The sequence below is a fragment of the Vombatus ursinus genome, unplaced genomic scaffold (genome assembly GCF_900497805.2).
Source record: "Vombatus ursinus unplaced genomic scaffold, bare-nosed wombat genome assembly UNPS02014822.1, whole genome shotgun sequence".
NCBI lineage: Eukaryota > Metazoa > Chordata > Mammalia > Diprotodontia > Vombatidae > Vombatus > Vombatus ursinus.
The window spans coordinates 12,838,742-12,865,363 of record NW_020954600.1 but is presented as its reverse complement, the minus strand read 5'-3'; the positions used below and the strand labels follow the sequence as shown (position 1 = coordinate 12,865,363).

The 26,622-nt window shown below is 39.1% G+C and overlaps 1 protein-coding gene across 3 annotated transcripts in view; it reads right to left on the bottom strand.

Moving 5' to 3' along the window:
- APIP (APAF1 interacting protein) overlaps positions 1 to 26,622 on the bottom strand; it is a 35,645-nt gene that overhangs the window by 5,985 nt on the left and 3,038 nt on the right. For 2 of the 3 annotated variants that reach the window (XM_027837637.1, XM_027837638.1), the window contains exons 2-4: positions 10,243 to 10,343; positions 3,620 to 3,668; positions 975 to 1,092 (exon numbers count right to left, since the gene is read on the bottom strand). In XM_027837637.1, the coding sequence (XP_027693438.1) occupies positions 975 to 1,092; positions 3,620 to 3,668; positions 10,243 to 10,343 (268 nt within the window). Of the gene's footprint in view, positions 1 to 974; positions 1,093 to 3,619; positions 3,669 to 10,242; positions 10,344 to 14,175; positions 14,268 to 26,622 lie in introns of those variants that run through there. The other variant, XM_027837639.1, reaches the window with a different exon arrangement.

The following is a 26,622-nucleotide window of genomic DNA, read 5'->3' as shown; positions in this document are numbered from 1 at the left end:
AGATTTCTGGTTAAAAATAATTTCTCAAAAGCTATATTCTACATCTATCACCAGTTTTTATGTTGTTGCTTTTTCTCTCTAGCATAGTTTACTAGGTTAATAAATGCTGGGGGCATGGGTTGGAGGAGAAAGATTTTTAAAAATCAATTGTTTATCATACTGAATGAAGAATGAGACGCTCTATTTTACTCCAATAAAGTTTTTTGCTGGAGGCACCACTACACTGAAGCACAAAGGATTGAGCTGACATTTCCTGAAGACCTACTGTGCGTAGACCATAAATGGGGCTGGGGGAGGAAGTGAAATTTGTGCTGGCCTAAACCAGCTGTTAGTCAACAGCTGAGGACTGCAGCGAGTCATATTCTTGGCTCTGGTCTAATTCCTGTTTCTAAGCATAAAAATAATCAATGGGCAATAACGCTGCCTGGAAATAGCTATAGAAACATATCCTTTGTATCACACAACTATGGCACTATACCACGTTATGAATAACTCTATCATTAGGGTTGGAAAAGTGCTCTCATTAGAAACCTGCATTTTCGGATTATCCTGCAGACTAAGCCTTCTCAGGTCTGTTGTCCACAGAAATTCATAACAACCAAAATCTGAGAGTCGATTTTAATTCCCAAGACTAAAACCTGCAACATTTCATAAGTCTTTAAGTCACCAACGAGCTCAGAGACTGACTCTCTTCTGTGAGAGGGCTTCTTCTAGCAGAACTGGTTAAAGGGCCTCCTCAAAGGAGGAGCTAGGCCTCAATTATGTTTCTAGGTGACATTACTGCTCCCTAGAATAACCAGCTCAGAGGATCATTTGGGTCTAACCTTTGCATATAAAAGGTAAGGAGAGCAAATTCAAAAGACATCTTTTGAAAACTTATGCCATCACACCTAATGCCCAAATTACAGATCAATTAATCTTTTTTTTTCTTCCCCAGATCAAGTAATCTTTGAGTCAAAGCATTTCCCACATACCTCTCATAGTGTAAGCATTCATAAAGAGAGGCGTACACTGGCTTTTCCTTAGATTCTTGTATGGTGGAGGTCCACTGATGTCCTGTTCATTTATGTCACAAACAAACATATCTTCGGGCTGTTGGAAGGAAAAAAAAATACTCAAATTTTTGTTGTTTTGGGGAAATAGTTCTGTTGTATATGGAAGTGATGATAATATATTGCAAAGGGATATATAATAAAATTAATCATGCTTCTGTTTTCATCAAATTTAACTCCTGAATTTAGTCCACCAACCTCCCAGCCACATAAATCTATAGATTTAATCTCAAATCTACTTTTCCTCATCTATGAATCTCTATTTCAACAACAATGAATACAAAAATCAGTACTAGGAAATCTCTACTTAAAATGAACCAAAGCTGACTTTCCAAAATTTCAGTCTGCTCTCTACCTCTGAAGTCTTGCTGATTATCTGAAGATAGAGACAAAGAGAAATGACACATTCTGAAATGCAGCTCGAGATCTGTGATCCTAAATACGCAGAGACTGCACAAGGGGAGTCAATAAGCTCCGGCAAACGTGTGATGAATTCCTATTTTAGAAATCCAAAAAAACCAAGAAAACATTCTGTTTCTTTATTCTTTTATAGAAGCTGGCAGACCTGGAGCTCAAAAACTGGCCCTCTCCCAGTGAACCTTACTAAGGCATACTCTACATGAAGAGCTATTCTCGAAGCTTGAGCTATCAGGACCACAGGGCTTCTGAGGAAAGCGTGTTTCTCAGTAAGGACTTAGCAGCACAACTACAAACGTCCCGTTGATGAAATAGCTTCCTTTCTTATTTTGGCTGTAAAGGGTCCAGAACTGATCCTCTACTGGGGTCTAGGGTGCAGAGTTAACATGCATATACACGTGGATTGGGCTACTACTATGTGACAGAGAGAACTTTTACCTGTTAAGTATTATTTGTTCTTTCTTTTTGCAACTGATTTCAGGTTTTATTTCCTGATTCAGTAGGATGGAATAATCTTGCTAAACATCTATACCAATTCCTCTAATTACAGAAATGTCTTCTATAAAGAAACCAGAAGTAAAGCTTGCAGGGTTTTTACTCATTGCTGTCTTTAAGTACAAGCCAATTACCAATGGGCTGAATGACCACGGAGGAGGTATAATAAACATTGGTCTTAGATATTTTAGGCCATTTGAGAAAACAGTCTAGCATAATTCTTATATTGCTGAAAATGGCACTAGGCAGTGTAACACAAATGTATATTCACAGATCTATCATTATTCTGATTTCAAAATGAGATGTTCTCTTTTGTCTATTAAGTAAGGAAGGAAGAAGTTTTGAAATGGTAACGATATATAAAGCATACTCACCACAGAGCACAAAACTAGGCATGGACACAGTGCTCAATTTGGCTATTTTTTAATTTTTAGGCAAGGACTCAAAGACCTGAGACCTGAGAGAGACTCCATACACATACCATTTCTAAAGCCTTAGAAATCAATTAGACCAACTTTCTCATTTTATTATTTTCAGTTTCTGCTCCACAGGTGATCCTCTACCCAAATTAAAGTTTAATTACTCATATTTCTTTAAAGATTTTGCAAAACAGAGATACTGACTTGCTATTTCATATGCAAATAATGAAATTTAATATATGCTTAATAAATCCAACACAGACTCTCTAGTGTTGTAGATCCCTCCTTCCCCCAATTATTAAGGCAATTACTGATTTGTTGTATGCTCTTTCAATTTTATTTTTATTGGTTAACTATATCTTCTTCCTCCCCCCTTACAAAGCAAGACATTTCTTATGACAAAAATTAAAAAGAGGGGAAAAAAGTTGTTTACCCTTTTTCCTCCCTGCAAAGATGGCAGGGAAGTATATGCTCTTAATTCTTTTCCAGGTTGGTCATTATAATTACACATTTAATTTTGGCTTTGTCTTGCTTTCTTTCCATCTACCCTGTTGTAGTCACTGTGTATGTTTTCCAGGTTCTGCTTACTGTACTCTGCATCAATTCATATAGATTTTTCCATGCTTTTTTGAATTCTTCAATCTGTCACTGGTCACGGCACAGATGTATACTATCCTCCATACACATACCATAATTTGTTTAGCCATTCCCCAATTAACAGCCATCTACTTTGCTTCTACCTTTTTCCTAACACAAAAAAGCAATAGGAATACTTTGCTATATAAATCCTTCATTCTTAAGATGAAGAAATGTAAGTCCAGTGGCAAAGTCAGGACTTAATACCATGATGGGGCTTCTGAAGATTATATAATAGAATACAAGATATGGCAGACTCTGCCAAACTAGAAATAGAAAGCCTTTGCCATATTGGTCTGGTGATAGAAAGCTCTCTGAAGACCAGGCTAAGTTTAGAGAGGCTCATAACTAGACTGGCCACAGGGGGAAGAATTTTTTGGCTACAGCAACTCTCAGAGACCATTTATCAAACTATATAGGGATTATTACCTATGCTAGTTAAAGAGAGTACCCCCACTGAGAAATCCATAGATCTTTTATGTTCCAAGGTAATTTCTTTGGTTTAAAATGATACCTCCATTAATTATTTAAAAAAAAACAACAACTGTTCTTTAGCAAAAAGTCGAAAGATTTGTGGTAAGAATTATCCCTTTATCTTACCTGAATTCGTTCTTTTTGCACTCCTGATGGAGCAATGTAGATTTCATTGCTGTAATAGGAATCAGAAATTTACATATAACCTCATTTTTTTCTTTTGTGTACATAAAGTTTATCTTTTCGTAATCTTGACCTTGAATGTTCTTTGTAGCTTGAAACTCTCTACGTATAAAATACTTGGGTAAGTAATTGCTTGCAATGCTAAATAAACTATTTTGAAGAAAAAATAATGCCAATCCATTTCACAATCTCAATATTGTAGTTGAGGCAATCTTGTGTACTTGTGTTTTAAACATGTGCCAATTGGAAGAAAAACCCTTTAACTTTTAAATGTTAAATAAATGTGTTCTACGTGTGTGTGTGTGTGTGTGTGTGTGTGTGTGTGTGTGTGTGTGTGTGCACGAATATTTTCCCTCAGGTCTTTGAAAGGTAGCTCGAATCCCACATTTTACAAACTCAGTGATCAGTTGTCAAAGTATGCTCAATAAAAGTGATTCACATTTGAAACTTTAGCAATAGGTGGATTTCACACAATCTTTCCCTTAATTTTAGTATTGAGAAGGCCTTAAGTGTAAAAATATGAAGTACAGAGACCTCTAGTGTCTGGTCTGCCTAAGTACAGCTCTATTTCCTGCTTCTTCCTAGAGAAGGGAGAACATTTTCTAGGACAAAACACGGTAATGCTTTGAATATGGAAGAACACTTGTTCTCTGTGTCAGGAATACTTGGAAAAAGCTATTGGGGCTACCTGTGACAGTCACTTCAATGACTAATGAAGCTAAATTAGTAAGTTCCTATGTAGAAATAGTTATTCCTAACAACTGGCTTCCTTCAAAACCCCTCAACTCCCACCTGCGAGAGGCTCTCCTGGTCCCATCCATGTTTAGCGTCTTCCGTCTGAGATTACTACCAGTTTGACATGGTATGTGTCTTGTATGTATGTAGCTGTTTGCATGCCGTCTCCCCATTAAAATGTGAGCTCATTGAGGAGGAGGGCTATTTTCTTTTTTGGGGGGTATCCCCGGCCCTTAGCACTGTCCCTGACATACATCAGGTTCTTAATAAATGCTTGTTGGCTGGATGACTGTAGAACAAGGAACACAGGAGTTTTTTTTCCCAGGAAAAAATGCAAATCCATAAGCAAACAGGCACACATTCTATAGACAAAGTTTCACATATGTGGTTTTCAATGCAGATGCTGTTGAGTAACAAAAAATACAAATTTATTTAAAGTATTTAATACTATAACTACTGGTGTGTGTGTGTGTGTGTGTGTGTGTGTGTGTGTGTGTGTGTGTGTGTCTTAATTTTTTTTTAAAGCTGAGAAATCCAAAAAATCTAGAATCCCTGCTATAGCAGAAAGATCACTCAATTTGGCACCAAAAGGACAGGGTTCAAGTTTTGGCTCTGCTACTTATTAGCTGTTTAACTTTGAGAAAAAACTTCCCTTCTCTGGACCTGTATTTTTCTCCTCTGCAAAAAGAGAAGCGTGACTTTTCCCTGTGGTTCCCACCAACACTCCATCCTCTGATGCAAATGGGGGGGGTTCTTTTTTTCTCTTCTTTTGTCATCACTATTGCTAGCTCCTTTATCCTTCCCCCAACCCTGCAACCACCTCTCAATGTAAAAAGAAGAAAAAAAAAGCCCTTGTAACAAATACATAAAATCAAGCAAAATAAATCCACACAGTGGCCATGGCTGAAAATCCATCTCTTTCTGGACCTGGAGGTGGTCACCTCTGAGGTAGCAGGTAGCCCAGGAAATCACCAGGGTGCTAAAGATGTGGCTGGCCACTGCTTTCATCAGACTTCTTGAGTTTTTCCAGCTTATTTCTCTTTGTAATGTTGCTTCTGCCCTCTTCATTCTGTATCAGTGCATACAAATCTTCCTAGGATTCTCAAAAATCACCTATTTTTTTTTTTTGCCAATTCTTAAGGCCCAACAATATTTCATTTATACATCATAATTTGTTTAGCCATTCTATAATCAGTGGGCACCCCCTTAGTTTTTTAGTCTATAAATACTTTTGTACATGTGGATTCTTTTCCTTCAGTCTCTTTAACATTTTAAACGTTAAATAAATGTGTTCTTATTTTGTGTATATGTTTGCATGTGTCCGTGTGTGTGTGTGTGTGTGAATATTTTCCCTTAGGTCTTTGAAAGGTAGCTCGAATCCCACATTTTACAAACTCAGTGATCAGTTGTCAAAGTATGCTCAATAAAAGTGATTCACATTTGAAACTTTAGCAGTAAGTTGATTTCACACAATGTATTATCTTCCCTTTAATTTTAGTATTGAGAAGGCCTTAAGTGTACAAACATGACGTACAGAGACCTCCAGTGCTTCTGCCCTTGTAGTAGCGGCTTCCCACACTAGGTCAAAGGGCATACCTCTAAATTGCCTATCAGAGAGGTCTGACTGATGCACACATGATCCATGAGTGCAGGAGTGTACCTGCCCATGGAGATACTTGTTAACAACTGTCATTTTCCGGTCATCTTTGCCAATCTGATGGGGATGAGGTGGAACCAGCTCATTCCAGCTCAGGAGAGGGAATTGTTAAATGATCAGTATGAGTGTTTACACCTTGGAAATTGGCAAATGATATAAGTCAGGATTTGATCTATTGTTTTGTTGGTTGTATAATCTTAAGAAAGTAATGGAGAAAACGTTAATAAAGCAGGTTAAACGTAAAAGTGTACTGTGGGTACCTCTTCTTCCCTGAATAGTCAGTTGTTAAATATTTACCAGAATGTCCCTTGTATGAGGTGAACGTGAGTTGTGTTTTTTATTTTCTTGTTATTAGTGATTTGGAGCATTTTTTTTCACACAGCTACTGAAAGCATGAATTTCATCCTTTGAAAGTTCATATATAATTCAAATCAATTTAGTTTATACCTAGAATATATGACTTTTTTCTGAGAAAGTTGCTGGATGGATTATTCTTTTTCCAAGTAAAGTATTTCCATTCTAATTTTTACCTGCATTGATTTTGTTTGTGCAAAAGCTTTTCAATTTTATATGGTCAAAAGCGTTTGGAGTCTGCAGATTGAAGCACACTATTTTCTCTCTCTTTTTTGTTTTTTCTTTCCTTTTTGTTCTGATTCTTCTTCGCAACATGATTAACGTGGAAATACGTTTAATGTGACTGCACTTATATAGCCTATATCAGATCGTCTGCTGCCTTGGGGAAAGGGGTGGGAGAAAAAAATTAGAACTCAGAATTTTATAAAAGTGAATGTTGAAAACTAAAAAACAAAATAAGACAAAAATAAAAACAAAAAAGTGTCCATTTTATATCTTGTGATCCTTTCTATCCCTTCTTTGATCAAGAACTCTTCTCTATCTGGAGCCGTGAATTATTTCCTCTGTTCTTGTAACTTGCTTATACTTTTGCCTTGATGCTCACTGTTTTGCCTTACGAGACATGGAAACAATTCTAAAATACTATCTATAGGACAATGACCTAATATGTGCTAGGTCTTTCCTTGCTAAGTGAGATACATGCAGTTTTGGGAATGGACCCAAATAAAGAATGAAACTGTTTGTGAGTCAATAGCCCACAAAGTAAAAAAGAAAAATCTTAGTATCATCCTGTTTATTCAAGTTATTCAGTAGATGAAATCTGACATCACTACTGTTCTTTCTCATATGGAAAGCTGTCTATATATTTATAGACTTTATGATTTTGAAAGATTAGTTAAATAGCTTTGGGAAAACTTAACTTCACACTAAGAATACTCCATATAAAAATACAAAGGTGACAGTACTTTAATTTTAGAAGGAACCACTAGCCAAGTGTTGGGGAAAACACCACAACTAAAGTGTAGTTTTTTCTCTGTGCAATAAGATACTACAAAAGGAAAAAAAAAGGTTTTGAATTCCTAAGTATCACTTTCCACAGTTTATCTTCTCTAGTGCTGACTCTACAATACATTAATACAGCAGGCAGGGTAACAGAAGTCTGAAGTCATAATCTGTTTATACTCAGAGGCTTCTCTTTTCTCATGTATTTTCTGATCATTTAACAGTCATTTTTATTCCTTTATTCCTAAATTAGCTCAGTCACTGGTTTAGTGCCTGCTAGCATATGGGCTTGGGATAATCATTTCAATAACTGTATTTCCAGGTAACTCTGCATGAATATCAAGAAGGCACTGTGAAAATATAAAATCCTATTTACTTTATGAGGTGATATGCTATAATACAAAGACGATTAGAATTGGAGACAAAGGACATGGTTTTGAATTCCAGCCCCACTTCTAAGCTTCCCTAGTCACTTTTCTTCCCTAGGCCTGCAAAGAGGAGTAAAATGGAAGGTCCCTTTTCACTCTCAAATTCTATGGCTAACCACGTGCCCTGGGCAGGCTGGCTACTGAAGAAGAGCCTTGCTTTTACATGATCCCTCTGCTCCTCTGTCACTGCCTATACGGTTCAGTCTCTCCTGGAACCTTGTCTTCCAAAGCATCTTTTCTGCTGCTTCTAAAAACATGGTGCATGAGAGTCACACTATTGGGACTTTCTGCTGTGAGATGTTTATGAAGTGCTAGTGCTTACCACATGGTAGGGAAGAGTTTGAACTTTTTCTTAGAAGGCTTGTAAGTATTGGAAAGTATTTGTAAATTTTAAAAATCAATAACTAATATCATAAGCTCAAAGGCTGGTTCAGTTTGTCAGCATGGTGCTACTGGGCTGTTAGGTTAGTTTCAATTTATTTCAAACACAAAATTTTAAAAGACTGGATTTGAACCAAAAGCCTAAGAAAGTCATACAGATTAAAAATGTTGATAAATATATCAGCATCTTTGGGGTTCATGGCAAGGTTAATGTCAAATGTTGGCAAACATCATCAGTGTGCCCCATAAGTTTGCATTCTAGCAGGTACCATGTAGGGATGTAGCAAAATTAGAGATTCATTTCCTAGTTCGAGCTCTAGGAGGAGTTGTGCAACCATTTACCACTGTATTAAGGAAAAGGCCCAGTCTCAGTGACATGGGGTTGACTAAAGTGTTAAAAAAGGGCTCAGATTTAAAAGCCTCCTGTAGCAGGAATTTGTGAGAGAGTTCAACGGAGGGCCCTGGCGACACGGACAATTAAGAAAAGTGAAGCTTCTGCTGGCAGAGAGCAAACTCCTTCATAATGGATCAAAAAATCTTACTTCCTACGAATTTCACCTGTGCCTCAGGTGTATCTGGGCATTTCTTCCAAAGGCAGTTTGAAGAGACTGGTTTCAATGGGTTTTGGTAAAAGAAATGTCTTACTAGGCAAATGCAAAGCAGAATTCTTCACACACACAGCAGCTTTCTAAAATTATGTGATAGATACCATTTAATAATGTAACAGTACTGTCGAGTCAGGACATCTGTTACTGTGACATTGTCACAACTGTCTCTCTGTGGACTATGCCACAACATGGACTACAAAACGTTGCCTGAATCGAGTCACATTTGTACATTAGATTCACAGTAAAACCACAGGCTTATTCAGTCAATGAGCATTTATTGATGGGTGGAGGAGGGTACAAGAAGTTGGGGAGAATGGACACATCTTCGGAAAGACAGGTGAGATGTGGATAGTGTTCAAGCAAAGACTACTGGGAAAGGCTGGTCAAACAGTTTGGAAGAGAGCCAGGGCTGAACATGTCCAAATACCTTGGAAGACGTGCATCCAAAAGGAGTGGGTGGTCAGTGTCCAGGCACCAAAGGGTTAAGATTCTTTTTTTTTTTTTTCCTTTTCTCTTTTTTTATTTTTAGGCAATTAGGGTTAAGTGACTTGACCAGGTCACACAGCTAATAAGTGTCAGGTGTTTGGTCTGAGGCCGGATTTGAACTCAGGTCCTCCTGACTTCAGGGCCAGTGCTCTATCCACTGTACCACCTATCTGCCCCCAATAAGATTCTTAATGATCAAGAAAAGGCTATTGACTTGAGTAATAAAGAGATCATCAGATCAGCAGTGTCAGTCAGGCAGCAGGCATGGAAGCCCAACTGCAAAGGGATACTTGTGGAAGGAAGAGGAAGTAAGGATGTGGAGGCAAAGGTACTGTAGACGGAACATGGTCCTTTTGAGGGAAAAAGGTCAAAAGAACTCCTTGAGAAGAGAGACTGAGGTGGGAGCTATTATAGAGGCCTCCTCCAAGTCCTAAACCTGACACATAAAATCCTTCTACAATATTCTCCAGCCTGTGTCTGTCTACTTAAGATGGGAAACTCACTACCTTAAATGGCCATCCAAATAATTCTTAAAATTTAAGAACCTCAAATTTTAACAAATTTTTCTTTATACTGGATGGAAATCTATCTTCATGTTGTATTCCAGACAATACTTAGCAGAGCCTTGACTATAGGAGGCATTCTATGAATATCCATAGGATAAATTAACTTCAATTTTGGTTCTCCAAGGATTAAAGATTGAGGTATTCCTGATGTGAAACTAGTGGACAAAGAGCATACTTGGAAATTTAATCAGCATTTTTTAATATTCTGTGCCCCTTTTGCTTGTGCATTATTTCTTTGTTTTATGGAACTACATGTGCATAGCATACACATAAAGTGATTCAGCTGGGCATGTGATGTGGAATATGCACATGGCTGGATTTCAAAACTGAAATTAGTCAATTAACTTACCCATGCTTCAAGCTAATTCCTCCTCCAGTGCCAGTGACCCAGCCCAAATGGTAAAACTGTTTGCAGAGTTCTGGAATCAGATTTCTTGGATGTTCCTTGTCCTTAAGAGAAAGAGGGAGAGGGGAAATTATTTTTATAATCATTCTATCATGTTCTGTTATCTAGAAAATAGTGTACAATCTTTTACAGTTCCCTTAATCAATCTTTCTGGTGCATTTTATGTTTTCTAAAATGGTCTATAAGAATCTACTTCCTATCAGTATCAACTAAAATGGATTAATGACTTTATGAAAGACAGGAGGCTCAGGTAGATATAAGGCCTACATATTAATGAAAAGAAGGGTCAATTTTATATAGAAACATGTCACCAAGGCCCCTTCCTCCTTTGGCCGTTTCCTTGAAAACTCTTTCTGTGCAGCACAGTTGCCTAGTCTCTGCACTCTAGGCTTTTTGTTCCTTTCCCCCCATCACCAGAGGGCTCCAAGCAAAGCTTTTTGTTGAGGAAAAGGTGGAGCTAGATTGAGGTTTCATTTAACTTGGGGCTCATGAACTTGTTTTTAAACAAATGTTTTGGTGACCTTTAACTGTGAATTACTTTCCTTTGTAATCTTAGGCATTTTACTATGCATTTAAAAACATTATTTTCAAAAGGGGTCCAGAGGCTTTACTGGAAAGCCAGAGGGATCCATGGCACAAAAAAAAAGTGAAGAATATCAGTACTTGGTGGTTTTTTAGGTCTCTTCCAACTATGAAATGCAATTCTGTGTGAAACTCAGTGTGGCAGAAAGTTCATCTCTTGGTGTCTCAATCATCAAGAGCCACAGTCTCCAAAATGGTGGCCAGAGCCTAACCTCAAGCAGTGTATGATCAAGAAATATGGGGTGGAAAGATGGGTTGCATCCCACCTTCCCCACAACAGTCAAGTGCAAAGCTTATTTCCAAAACCACTACACCTACCCTCATCCTCAAATTTAACATTGGTCCCTCAGAGGCATTATAACTTAGGTACCCACAGAAATGGCTGCTTTGCCACTGGGAAAAATTCCCCCATTTTAGCATGCCAAATATAACCCTCATGACTGAAGCAGGCACCCCCTAGGAGCGGAGATCCTTCATTGTTTGGTAAGACCCCCATCCCCACCCCCCTTTTTGTTTTGGGTGGGACAGAGTAAGTAGTACAGGGTGAGGAGACACAGATGGGTATTGATTTGGTGCCAATCTTATTACACGATCTACACCTTCCCACCAAACTCAATCCTGTTCCAAATCCTTATTGTCAAAGGCAGAGGGGGGGGGCGAATGGAGGACTGGGGGAGGTGCCCTGTGGCGATCAGATTAATGGGAAATATTTAACAAAATAAGTAAAAAAGTAATATAACATAGGTAATGTTCATATGTGGTTTTCTAAGTTCATATGTGGCTGGTAAGGATCTTTATGTAGAGTTTAGTGGCCCCTTTTGCTATTTTTCATTTATTTATTTATTTTTTTGGCAATTGGGGTTAAGTGACTTGCCCAGGGTCACACAGCTAGTAAATGTCACGTATTTGGTTTGAGGCTGGATTTGAACTCAGGTCCTCCTGACTTCAGGGCCAGTGCTCTATCCACCATGCCACCTAGCTGCCCCATAGTGGCCCCTTTTGTATTAGAGTTTGCTCCCACTGCTCTAAGGAGCTATCATCATTCTAGTGACACACTGCAGTATGTACCTCAGTTTCATTCTGACTTCTTCTCCCTTTTTACCCTACACATCCAATGAGCCAAGAGAACTAACTTCTTCCTCCACAAGATCTTTCCCACCTGTCTTTTTTTTTCTGCTTCCACACCACCACCTTGGTTCAAACCATTTCTTAATTAGCCCCCCTGTCCCAAATTTCACCCCCTCTCCGAACCATCCTCCACACAGCTGCAAAAATGATTTTTCTAGAGTGCTGGTCTAACCATGCAGCTCCGCTACTCAAATGCTAGTGGTTCACTACTGATTCTAGTATCACACATTTTTATCTCTTCCTTTTAAAATGTCTACTTTTTATAAGTTTTTAATATGCATAATTATCAGTACAACACTACTGCAAACAATTTATAAATAAATATATGCATAGTGAGGGTGAATGCTAATTTTTTTTTTTTACTGATAAGAGTGACTTCTCAAAAACATCTGGAGACAACTGCTTTAGAACTTAATTCTAATTCCAGAAATAAACCTCAAAGTCTGAACAGTCACAGTCCATGAACTGTGGAATTCTTTAGGAGACGTTATTACTCATTCTTCAGTCAGAAATTTAATTCCCCACACAGTAGTAACAATTTTGGTAAGCAGATCTGCAACCTAAAATAGATGTGGCAGATATGGTGGACTGAAAGAGGAATGTGTATGGAAGAAGGCCATAGGCTATGGGGGGGACCTGTCTCACAGTGAGAAGGGATTGAAGAGTCAGAAAAATTATGAAAACAGCATTCTAGAGCCATTTAGTGTAGTAGCAAACAACCCTATACACCTAAATAGCTCAAGTCAGTAGGAGAACTCATTTACATTGACCATGGGTCATAAGAAAAGATCAAATTGAGACCTCTGTGCTTTAAGAAAATAATGAAGTGTTAATAAATTTTTGGATTAAAATTAAGTGGTTCAGTAGCCTGGAAAATTAACTTATCTGCAACACTAAATTCCAGGATGGATAGGAATAGGGATAGAGATTAGACCATATTTCCATGCCTTGGTTCATTCTAAGCTATTGACAGAAATAGTAGGACCATCATCTCTGTAAGTATCTTCCTTCAAGGGTCAATCAGTCTAGGTGACACCTTCTTTGTGAAGCCTTCCTGAGGCCTCTCCAGATGCTGGAACTCTCTCTTTCTCTCCTAAATCTATCTTGTAATATATTTATTAGCATACATGTTTCACCCTGTAATAACAATAATACTAAGTAGCATTTATAGAAAGCGTCAAGGTTTAAAAGAACTTCACAGTCAGTGGCTCTCAGGGAATTTCACTGTTACAATGTCCTTTGGCTTCCTTCAATACTAAACATTTGTATGGGAGCAAATGAGGATCTCTTGATGTTTTCAGAACATTTCTGTAAACTAGTATTTTTGCATTCTAGGTATCACATTGAAAGGTAACCATTCCATTAATAATTAATAATAATGATATTATGAGTTCATTCAGGTGTTGTGAGGGACAGCTGAGGTCATGAAGATAAAATATTGTTGGGTAATAAAAACCAAACTATCTTCATTCTAAAAAAATAATAATAGCAACTCACATGCAAACAACCCTTGAAGGTTTGAAAAGTGTTTTCCTCACAACAATCCTGTGAAGCAAGTCATGCAAATACTCTCATTTTACAGATGGACAATGACCTGGGAGGTTAGATGTTTTGACCACAGATCACGTAGCTAGTAAGTTTCGAAGGCAGAACTTCAACCCTGATTTCCTAACTTAAAGCTCAGCACTTTACACATTGCTACATGGCGCACAGCACAGTGTTTAATGTTTTTTGACTGACATTGTATTATGCCTAATACACCATATACTATATTACATTTAACGTGTAATCCCCAAATTTCTAACATTAACATTAGCCAAAGGAATTTGCTTACTAACTGGGCTTAAAAAGGCTTTACCTATGTATTTAATCTGAGAATTCAGTGACACTAATTGAACAAATCTGTAATACAAATCACTAAACTGACACCGTTAAGAGTCAAAGGAATCAAACAGGCAATAATAGGTCAGGTCTAGTGAATCAACTAAGGAAGGCATATCTTATTGTTCTCAAACTTTCTGGTCTTAGGTCCCCTTTGCACACCTAAAAATTATTAAGGCCTGCCTCCCCTAAACCCCCACTTTTTCTTTATGTAGGTTATGGCTCTTAATATTTACTGTATTAGAAATGAAAGTGTCTTAGTATTATTACGAATACAGTTTTGACCTCCTGGATGGGCTTGACCAGGAGGCCCTGGACCACACTCTGAGAAAGTCCAAAGTCCAGGAAGATTGAAGGAGGATGAAAGTGAGCAAAGATCCCAGAAGAGGCAGCTCTGAGGTGTGATCTCTAATACTCCCTTGCCGTGGGCTGTGGATAATGCGGCCCTTTAGGGTGAATAAGTGTTTACCTGTAGAGGTAAAGAAAAGGTGCTTTATATTAAAGGTATAATCAGAAGGGTCAAGCACTTCACAGACATTTAAAAACTGATTAAAATGTACTTTTCTGTAAGTCAGGCTTAGTTTTTAGTTATAATGAAAAAAATTTTAAAATAAAACTCATTTTCCTGAGATGGTAGAAGTAGGCATGTAACAGGTAAAATATATAAATATATAATAAATATATGTATAAATATATATGTATATAAAATATAATAAATGATAAATATATACTACTCTTAAGAAAAATTTATATATGAAAATAGAATATTGAAACACAGAATCTTATGAGTTAAGAGGGGCCTTAAAGCTCATTTAGCTTAATCTTTGCTCAATTTCCCCTAAAACATTCATCCTGTGAAAGGAAATACTTAAAACTGAAAACAACATAATTACTTTAAAAAATTAACACAGAAACCATGCTGAAATACTGCAGCTAAATGTTTTTGCTCTCCAGTCTATTTAAATGTATGATGGTAACATAACAAATTTCTACAGAAATGGTTTGCTCATCTTTTTTCAAATTACCCAAGATTAATTTACCCTTAATTGGACTGAAAATAATTCCATGTGCTTTGGAATTAGTGATGCTAGATAACCGTAAAATATGGATTTTTAAAATTCAGTGAATGATGTTTTATATTCCTGAACAAATTGATGGGGGAAAAAATGAAAGCTTCATCAGCATCAAGGCAGTGCTATGGTAATTTCTAAGTAATACTTTCAAAAAACATCAGTTACTCTTGCAATATAGCACTATTATAGAAACTCAATTTCAAAATACAATTGGAGAAGATGAAATTGTAAATTTCTGCAAATACATGGTTATTCACTTACTGTGAAAACAGTAACAACTGCTGACATTTACAGAGAGCAGACAAAACATTTTTCTCAAAACCATCGATGAGGTAGCATTGCCAACTATCATTAAAGCTATTTTACAGAAGGGGAAATTAAGGCTGAGAAGTCAAGCCACTTGTCCATGGTCATAATGCTCCTAAATGTAGACCCCAGGGCTTGAATCCAGGTCTTCTAAATGCAGGGCTCTTTTCATGACAACATGCTTCCTTGACACATCAACATTTCTCATGTTAATAATTTTTTTTTCACATCCAAGGCTGTGAAAAATGCTCAATAACAATTGCAAAACTTTTAAAAATTCTAATAAACCTAAAGTCAACTTTTTTTACACGATCATTTCTGCCAATATTATCCTCCTTTTCAAAACAAAAACTAATGTGACAACCTTTAATAATAGCAATAACAAAGTCAGAACTGAATAATGAGCTCCAGGTAGATGAACTGCTCTGACAGCACTCCTTCAGGACCCCTTTGGCTCCTCCACCTTCCTTTCCCTACCCTCTTTTGGCTTCCTTTTATGTGCATGGAGTCTTCCTCCATTAGACTGTAAGCTCCTTGAAGGCAAGGACTTTTTCTTATTTATATTTGTATGCCCAGCACTTTACACAGTGCCTGGCACACAGTAGGCCTTTAATAAATGCTTATTAAAGTGAACTCCAGATAAATGATATGGTTGACAAGGTGATAGTCATTTCAGGTTCCTGGATTAAATGCCTACAAAATTGTGCTGGAAGCCCATTAATGTAGTTTACTTCCATGATGTTTCAGCTAGAGCAAAATTCCTACACACACACACACACACACACACACACACACACACACACACACGAAAACTTAACATTTCCTTTTAGAAATGTTTTATAATGAAGTTTCAGTTGTCATCCAAAGAAGCAATGAACTATTCAGAGAAAGGTCTTTTATTAGTAAAAATTAACAGGCTGATTTTTATAGCTGCTTAAATAAACTATAGATTTAAAATATGAATGAAATTGATTAAAATATAAAATTAGAGATAATAGGAAAGTGGAAACTTTTTAAAAGCTGCAAAAGTATTGAATTAATATTAATGAGAAATTAATGGAATTAAATTCCTGAATTATTATTATTTATAGTAAAATCATACTGGCTCCTTTACATAACACCTAGTTGAAGTTATTTGTATTCCATGTAATTTGCAGTATTTTTAGGAACAAAATATTTTAATTATATACTAAAGGTCCATCAAATTGGCAGCGTTCTGCAGTTTTCAAAAGCTGTGAAAGCTATCAATTTGCATAGCAAGTTAAAACACTATAGAAAATGGCACTGTTCTTCCTTTTATTTTTTCAAATCATTTCAATCATAGCAATTAGCAGACATTAGACAATACAGAAATAAGAACTGATAATGCAGCTGTGTTGCCGAATTTTGACTCAAATCATTCACAGCATGAAACGACATTTTCCAAGGAAAATAATCACTGAACAGAAAGAGCCAATACAAAGATGTTTGGTGAAAATGTGGTCATTTAAATTGTTTAAACTGGTAGGTAAACAAAAAATGGTAAAAAGAGAAACATAATGGATGTCAGAAGATCTTGGTTTTAGTCCTTCCTGGTTCTAACACTATGTGTATGTTATAGGGAAAGAGTTCTTAATCTGGGATCTGGGAACATTTAAAAAAATATTTTGATAAGCATATTTCAATATACTTGGTTTCCTTTCTAATCTTATGAATTGTATGCATTAAAAACAATGTTCTGAGGATTCTATAGGCTTCATCAGATTGCCTAAAATGTTCTTGATACAAAAAAGCTATCATTTGGCACAAAATTCCGACTAAATGTAATCTAGTCCACTGCTGGAGGTCTCTTCTGCCACTCTAATTCTGTAAAGTTACTTCTCTAGAATATGTCAGGCTGTGATAGAAAGAATACAGGACCCAGTGTAAGCTCTGGCTTTGCTATGTATTTACTTGCGATATGACTTTGGGAAGGGAACCTAAACTCCATGGGCGACTGTTTCCTTTCTGTAAAACACAGGTCCTGAAAGGTTCCTTGTGAGGGACTGTCTGATGTTGGCAGCTGCCAGGTTGGGTGCTGTGGCATGGGTAAGGTAAGATCTGGGTATTTTGGAAGTCGAGGCAGGGACTGTGGTAGGCAGAGTCGTGTGCACTGGGATGGGCTGGATACGGAGAAGCCATGAGGCAATTGGGCAGTGCTATGAGATAAGCTGGGTGCAAGGAAGTAGCCGAGCCTGAGCTCCTGAGGCAAGGGGCGGTGCCACGTGGGAGTGGGATGGCAGAGGACTGAGTTCCCTCTGCTTAGTCCCCTCCCTATATGCAACGTCATCCCCAGATGCCTCTTGTGACCTTCCTGACCTCCGGGTCCCTTTGTGCAGCACTGACCCAGTCCCCTCCTGAGTCTGACTTCCTAGGTCACGTACTCTTGTCTATGCGTCAATCCCAGATGCCTCCTTCCTGTATCCAATCCTAGCCTCCTACGTCACTCCCTCCCCCTTGGTGTGCTAAACTCAGACAGCCCCTTCCGGTATCTGACCCTACAATCATTGGCTAGTAGCGGGCTGGGGAGGAGGGGCTAAGTAGGTACTTAGGAACAAGCGTGGTCAGATCACACACGTGCGCTCTCCCCTGGCTCCTGCCCTGTTGCTCTGGCCTTGCTGCTTGGGCTTGCTATGATGGTTTGCAGTGTTGGCCTCTGAATAAAGCTCTGGTGTTGGTGCCTCCCGATGGCTCGTCTCTGTGTGGTGATACGGCTCAGAACCAAAGACCCAGGCGTGGGTAAGACTCTGGTGGTGCACTTCTTCTAAGAGAAGTGGGTACTGGCGCATGACTGGCAGAGGGTCGGCGTGCGGCCCGTATAGTTCCTGACTGTTCTAAACCAATGATCCATAAATCCCACTGACCTTTAGTTTAATTATATGAAAAACAAGCCTAATACCAGTTTTCATTTTTTACTGTTACTTATGCTCATGAAATAAGTATCATGAAAATACTTCAAAAACTATAAAGCACTGCATAAACATAAGATATGATTCAGTTTCAATCACCTGTTAATGAACATTCTTATCCTCCAACAGCTTGAAACCTTGGGAGAATTTTTATTTTTTGAACTCCTCCCTTCTCCCCTTGATTCCCATACCCAAATGCCAAATTCTGTCAATTCTAGCCATCAAAAGTCCTCCATCACTCAGCTTTAACCTGTCTTTCTAGTGTTCTTTCCTACCACTCACTCCCTTATGTGAGCTCTCTGGGTCAGCCAAACTGGTTTATTTACCAGTTGCTGGAGTGTTCTTTGTGCTTTCTGCCTCTATATCTTTGCTAATGCTATGTCCCTATCTGGAATACTCTTGTCAAAATCAAAATCTTGCCTATTCTTCAAAGTCCAGCTCAAACTTCACCAATGATGCCAGCTAGAAACTAATGAGGCACTTATTATCCACATAGATCTCATTTGGCATTTATCACATATTACCTTATTATTGTGATAATCATCAAATGTCATTTTAAAAAATCTCCTATAACAGATACTGGTGATGCAAAAAGACATGGCCTTCCCCCTATGGTTTATATATTTTCCTCAAATAACACATAACTAACACATAACTACTAGAAGGGAAGGAATTATTTTTTATACTGCGTGGTACCTCCTGATTTGGCCTAGCAATACAATAACCAATAACCTACTACGGGCAGGGCATGTACCCAGCAATTAGTAGGCACTCTAAGGCATACCCCGAGAGTGCCTCTCTTAGGATAGCATGCCTAAATAGGAATATATGAAATACGAGTTCACAGACACATTGGGACTTCGGCTTTAGGTAAACGTCATAATACTTGACATGGCTGAGTGTGATGCCACAGAGTTCAAGAATGTTTTTTTTTTTTGGTGAGGCAACTGGGGTTAAGTGAGTTGTGCAGGCTCACACAGCTAGTGTCAATGTCTGGTCTGGGACCAGATTTTAACTCAGGTCTTCCTAACTCCAAGGCCGGTGCTCTATCCACTGTGCCACCTAGCTGCCCCAAGAATGTTCTTTGATAGGTCAACTAGCTCCGGGATTATGTGGTCTAGGGTTGTCTGACACAACAGGAGATACCTAAGAGTCATGTCCTTTGTGGTTTCTCTCTAGTGAGGCACAGTTTACAGAAGATTATGTCCTCAGTAGAATATAATCCAATGTGAGACAAATAAGTCTTATATAGTCTAATGACTTAAGATATTAGGACTAAAGACTGGGTCTATCTTTAAGACCATTACCTGAAGGGGCAGCGAGGTGCTGCAGTGGATAGAGCACCAGCCCTGAAGTCAGGAGGACCTGAGTTCAAATGCGGCCTCAGACCAAACACTTGACACGTACTAGCTGTGTGACCTTGGGCAAGTCACTTAACCCCGATTGCTTCACTTTAAAAAAAAAAAAAGACTACTACCTGCCTTTCCAGTCTTCTTACACCTTACTCCTCAACACACTGGCCTCCTGGCTGTTCTCTCCCTCAGCTCTGAGCAATCTCTCTCGCTGTCTCCCTCCTCATCTCCACCTACCACCTTCCCTGGCTTCCTTTAATTCCCAACAAAATCCCACCTTTTGTAGAAAGCTATTCCTAACTCCTCTTAATTGTCTCTACTTCTCATCAGTAGCTCTTCTTGGATAGAGCTCTGGAAGATGATGCCCTTCCCAGGATAATCAGGTCACCTGAAATCTCATCATCATGCCTTTTACACAAGCTCTGGATTCCCAACTTCTCAACTCCTCAGCCTCCCCTCCTGGCCTCTTATTAGAGGGCTGGAAGGTGGAACACTCAACTCTTCCAAAGCTTTCCTTTAGAGAAGACAAGGTCTGCTGGATTGTCCATCTCATTACTTTCCACTCTGCATCTGCAGTCCTGCTTGGTTTGAACTCCAAAATACCTCAGGATCATTCCCCCCACTCCCCTCCCTACCCCGCCTCTCAGCACTCCCCTTTCAGCTTCCTTGTTCCGTCTTCCCCCACTATAAGCTACTTGAGGGCTTAACATAGCTTCCCAGAGCTTAACACAGTGCCTGGTACATAGTAGGTGCTAATAAATATTTACTGAATTGAATGAATCCTAGTGCTTTCTCTTATAATTATTGACTATTTCTCCTGTATATAACACGTGTGTAATATATCTGTGTGCTTGTTGTCTTCCCTATTATATTAAAATCTCCTGGAAGGCAGGGACTATCTCTTTGGCTTCTTTTTGTATCCCCAGTGCTTAGCTTGGTGCCTGGTACACAGTAGGTGCTTAATGTTATTTATTGACCGTCAAGTGTGGAGGTGTATTATAGATCACAGCACGTCTGAGTGGATAGACTCACTTAGGAAGTTGGAGTTAGGAAGATTGAGGATCAGGTCCTACGTCTGGCACTTACCAGGCCATGGGCAAGCCATGTAAGGGAATAATATCTATACCACCCACCTCACGGAACTTTTGTGAGGAATGATGGATTGATAATCATGTTAGTCAGGGCTTTTAATATACATGACTAATTATGATCTAATTCTTTAATTTTAAAAGGATAGCTAGAAAGGCACCACTCCTTTGGGTTTAGAATGGTAGTTTAGCAGAAAAAGCCCCAAGCTGAGACTCAGATACAGCAATGTAAATTAGTGGAAAAGGTACTAGATTTGAAATGAGAAGACCTGAGTTCATGTCCTTTCATCGCCATTTTTCCTTCCTTGCATTTTCATTCATGGGCCCAGAGTGGTGGCTGACTATTATTCACTCACCTCAAAGTTCTAAGGTTTACCCTGAAGAGTTATGGCTTCTAATACAGCAACTCCTAAGCCCCCACTAGTGTGCTCCTTTTTTTCAATCAGAATCAGTTGAACGCCACTAGCTTTTAGAACAGTGGCTTACTAAGAAGGTATAGCAAGAATAGTTACCAAAACCCCAACCCCAATATTTTGTAAGTCATTTAACTTCTCAGAATCTGTTTCCTTATCTAAAATGAAGATTTTAGTACTTTATTACATACGGACATGGGGTTATTGTGAGGAAAGCAATTTGTAAGCTTAAAAGTACATAAATGTGAACCATTATTATTACTCCTGGCTCTGCCACTAATTTGCTGGGTGGATTTTGGACAGGCAACAATCTTTTGTATCCCAGTTATCTAACTTATCAAATGGGCATTAATAACATTTGTTGTGTCAAGCTTAGAGAGGTAGCATGAGAATCAAATGAGATACTATACCATTAAAAAAAAATTTAACATAAGGCATGATTATTAGTTGAAAATTCTTGTTTTCTACATTAAAACCACTTATCTTCTGGGTTCAAATTTGGGTAGTTAACATGTTCAATGTGCTTGTTTTTTTTTCTAGTTAAAACAACACCAGCTATCTACATATAAACAGACCATAGATTGGACAGAACAAATTTTAATGCACACTTGATAAAAATAAAAGAAGGGGAAAAGTAGGCTTTTGTGGAATTTGTATAGAAGAGACATCTTTATCATGTTCAAGTCTCTATCAGCCATCATCTCTCCTGATCTCTAGTCCCAAATCTCCAATTGCCTGCCAGACATTACCTGAATCTCCAACTGACATTTCAAATCCAATGTGTCAAAAAGAAAACTACTGGGGCAGCTAGCTAGTACAGTGGACAGAGCCCCGGACCTGGAATCAGGAGGACCTGAGTTCAAATCCAGCCTCAGACACATAACACTTTTTAGTTGGGTGACCCTGGGCAAGTCACTTAACCCCACTGCCTGGCCCAGAACTATTTATCTAGCTCTCCTCACATTCCCCCCAAGTGGCTCTTCCTATAAATGTGCCTATTTCTGTGGGAGCATTATAATCCTATCAGTCACCCAAGTTCTTTAACCTTGAGGTCATCCTTTCTCACTTAACCCCTACATCCCACCAGTTGTCAAATCTAATCTATTATCCTTCTATGTATCTCTAAAACAGGTGTCAGCAAACTGGCCTTCTGCCTATTTTTGTAGGCCCCCAACCCCCAACTGGATGTCTTCCATCACTCTATGCTGCCCTGGAGCTGGTGGTGGGGCATTAAAGTGGCCCTGAGGAGGAATGGGTTCCTTCCATGCCATGGTGAACTTCTCTGTCCATGTGGTCATGTACTTTTATTATGGGTCATCTGTTTTAGACCCAGCACTACAGCTGGTAGAATCAGCATGATGGCCATCCAGCTAATCCAGTTTATGCTAATCTCATTGCATATCTCTCAGTATTACTACCTGCCCAGTGTGACTACCAATACCTGTGATCATCCACCTCACCTGGATGTATGGCACCATCTTCTTTATGTTCTTTTCTAACTTCTGGTATCACTCCTATATGAAGGGCAAAGGGCTGCCCAGAAGATCTGGGTGCCCCAAATCAAGGCAAACTGAACTGGGCTGGCCTCTTCCTGGCCCTCACCCACCATTTATGTGCTTCAGGGCTACAATGAGGGCAGCCATACCCTTTGGGCGGGGGGGTGGTCTGCTGATCATATCTCAGTCTCTGTTGGTGGGTCATAGGACCTGGCTAGAGCAGGGGAAAAGACCCAGACCCTCCCCTCTTCCTACAAATTGGCACACAGGAACCACAGCACCAGCCCCCCCCCCACCTTACCACTAACTACAGGGGTTCTCTTGTCCTCTTTCACAGCACATCCCTGGGGGTGGGGGGTACAGCTTGAGCTGGACATGTTCCCTTCCCTCTCCCTCACACTCTGGGAAAATGAGATACTCAGGGCTGGTCTCAACCACTGGCCTGCAGCATTTTAACTTTTCTTACACTGAAGAGGTCAGCTATAATCTTCCTCTGGTCACTGGGGACTTTGGTCTCACCCCATATCTGCCCTACTGCTGGAAGTGTGGGGAAAACAGGGCCCACGGGGGCTGCTCACTCACATATGTCTTAAAGTGACAGGAAACATCAACAAAAATTTATTTACATTTGAAAATAAGTTTTATTGTATTTAAAAATGTAAAAATGCTTCTTAGTTCACAGACCATACAAAAACAGGCAGGGGACCAAAGCAGGCTTAGTTGGCAGATCCTTACTCTAAGGCATGGGGTCTTGACCTTGTGTCATAGACTTCAGAATAATTTTTTAAATACATAAAATTACAATGAAAACCAATTACATTGAAATAGCTATCAGAATATATTAAAAGAAGGTTAAGAACCCATACATACTTTCATGAAGCACAGGCTTTCCATCATGTGTCATTTGAACTATTACAACTGTCCAATTGCTCTCTCTGTTTCCAGCTCCTCTTTTTCTCCAATCTATCCTCCAAGGAGCTGCTAAAATAAGCTTTCTTTCCTTTCATCTCAAAGCCCCTCAACATCATTCCCAATTTTCCCTTCCTTTACTTTAAGCTCAGACAAAGAGGTGGCCCATATCTGTGCCAAGGCCAACTTCTCAACACATTCCTATGATTCATCTAAGCCTCACTCATCTTCTCCAGCAGATTGCCCTATCTTCCCCACCCAGTCTTCAGTCACTTGCCATCTGCTAGTTTCCTCTGTTGCCTTTTATGCATGTTCAAGTCTCCTCCATCTTTAAAAACAACAACAAAGACCTTCACTAGATCCCACCATACATTATTTATTCTCCCTTTTCTAAGCTAAACTTCTAGAAAAAAATGTGTATACATGTAGCTTACTTTTCCTCTTTTCCCCACTCTTTCATCTAAGCCTTCTATATAATCTGGCTTCCAACCTCATCATTCAAAGTTGCCTTTTTTTTTTTTTTTTTTTTATTAATAAACCAAAGTGATTAGCGATCTACTACTTTGCCAGGTCTGATGGTGTGCTCTCAATCCTCTCTGAAGCATGTGACACTGTTAGTCACCTTCTCCCTCCTGCTCTTTCCTTTCTGCATTTTCCTGGTATTCCTCTTTCTTCTGGTCTGAGTCTCTCTCCTGCACTCCAAGCCCACATCAAAGACAGATGCATGGACACTTTTCACCAGATGTCCTGTACACAGCTCACATTTAACACAGCAATGTCTTTCTTCCCAAATCTAGTGTCCAAAAGAGAACTCACTTACTTTCTTCCTCCTCCTACCTACTCTTCTTATGAAATTCCCTATTTCTATTGAGGGGATCCCCATGTTACCAGTCATTAAGGTTTTGAAACCTTGGCATCACTGGTGAAGCCACTTTAACCCTCCACATCCATCTAGCTGCCAAATCCTGTTACTTGTACCTGCACAAATTTTCAAATCTCTCCCTTCTCTCCACTCATATCATTGCTACCCAAATTTAGGCCCTCATGACTGATGAGGATGGGATCTGAAACCCTAAAAGGAAAAGCCATGTCTGTGAGATCTGGACCCCAAAAAAAGAAAATCTCTGGACTTTTCCCAAATCTGTAGCGGTTGCAATGTAAGCTCCGTAAGGACAGGGACTGTTTGGTTCACATCATAGGCTGCTCAAAAGCCTAATTCCCTATAGTGTCTAGGGCAGGGGTGGGGAACCTTTGGCCTGGAGGCTACAAGTGGCCTTCGAGGTCCCTGGGTGCGGCCTTTTGACTAAGTCCAGGTTTTACAGAACAAGTATTTTTATTAAGGGGCTTTGTTCTGTGAAGTTTGGATTCAAAGGGCTGCACTTGAGGACCTAGAGGGCCACATGTGGCCTTGAGGCTGCAGGTTCAGAGACAAAGAACCATGACCTAGGCAGTTACAGGGTAAAACGAACTGTAAAGGACCAATTAAAAGATGACACAGAATCAATGATTACTTCACTCCCTCCCCCCCTTATTGTCATTCTTCTCTCCTTCTTCCATTTACCTTACCTTATATTATACTCATTTTGTACATGTTATTGCATCCATGCCCCAAGAGATTATAATAAGCTCCCTGAAGCAAGGAACATTTCAATTTTGGCCTTGCATGCCTAACCCTTAGAACAGTGTAGTAGACACTTAATAAATGGGTGTTAAATGATTTGGTCATATAACTGACAGAAGAGGAGAGAATATGAGATTCCATTTTCCCACCATTGACTAATTAAAAAAAAAAAGCACTTAACTCAGTAGCACAAAGTATAGCTTTAAGGGGTCTATTAAAGCAAGATGGCTTCCACTTACATAATATGGTACAAAACAGATGTCACTATGTTAACTTTGTTCAAAATCTGCTGAGTATTGATGAAGCAAGTTGTAAACAGAGACCTGCTCACCTAATGTGTTCCTTAGGGTCACCTCCAACATTTTTCAAAGAAGGCAAGTGTCAGGGAAAATAGGAACCACAATCATTCCATGCCTTCTTGACAGACTAACAATGAAGAAATCCCATGACAACTTGGTGGTCTAACAGTGGAAAGTAAAGAGAAATAAAATACATCAAACTATGTAAAACAGATGGTCTCATTCACTGCTGTGACAACTACTTGTCCTCAAGAGACACCTGAAGTAGTCTAAATGATTACCTCAACCCTGAAGTTTTGTCTAAAAGACCCTCTTTTCACATTTGTAAAAGTATCTGGTCACTTCCTCTTGGCTCCCGCCCTTGAGCAGGGAATGTCTTCTTATTCTGTTAACAAACCTTGCCAGCTGAATGGCAAACATTCCCCTAGAATCTCCCTTTTCTCTATTGAATGTTTCTCCCTTTTTCTACCACTCTCTCTTCTGCAAAAGGTGTAACTTATCTAGCCTAAATTGCCTAAGAATGGTGCTGATTGGTTGTGTATTCTAAATAGGCCTGAAAAATCATAAAAATGAAATCTGTACCCCAAGAAACTGAAGCTGCAATCAGCAGTTCCTTTAGCATGCTAAGAAATATATCTGCTTTCTGACTGGCTTTCTATCTTTGACCCGAATCATCAGAGCCCAGCTAACCAATGTGTCTCTTCAAACAAGTCTCATTTTTTCAACTGAGAGGACTCTCCATCACAAACAAGGATTTGTTTGAAATCAAGGTTCTCTAAATAGCCCTATTTGCAGGTCACACTACACTAATTCCATCAAGCCCCTTGAACGCTAAGCTTCTTCAGTGAAAGACTGATTTAACCATCCACACTGGGAAAACAAAACAAAAACCCACATGCTATCCAAATTAAAATGTGTAGCTGCACATTTCATTGAGGTGTGCACTCAAGAAACTTTTTTAAACAAACATTCATTGAATATTCAATCATAATAGGCATTATTCATCAAACAAACAAAAAAAATCCCTTGAAATGAACAACTAAACTTTGCACAGGACGCCTTTTCAAACTTGATTTTATCCTCTGATTCAACTTCACCATCATAATCCTCTCCCTCTTCCCAGCTTATCACCAGGTAACTCATCACCCTAGATATCAATATTGTTACTGACACCTCTTAAGTACCCTCGGCTGCCCCTCTGATTGGAGGGTGGAGCAAAAACAATAAAGCCTCCATTGAAAGAGGGCC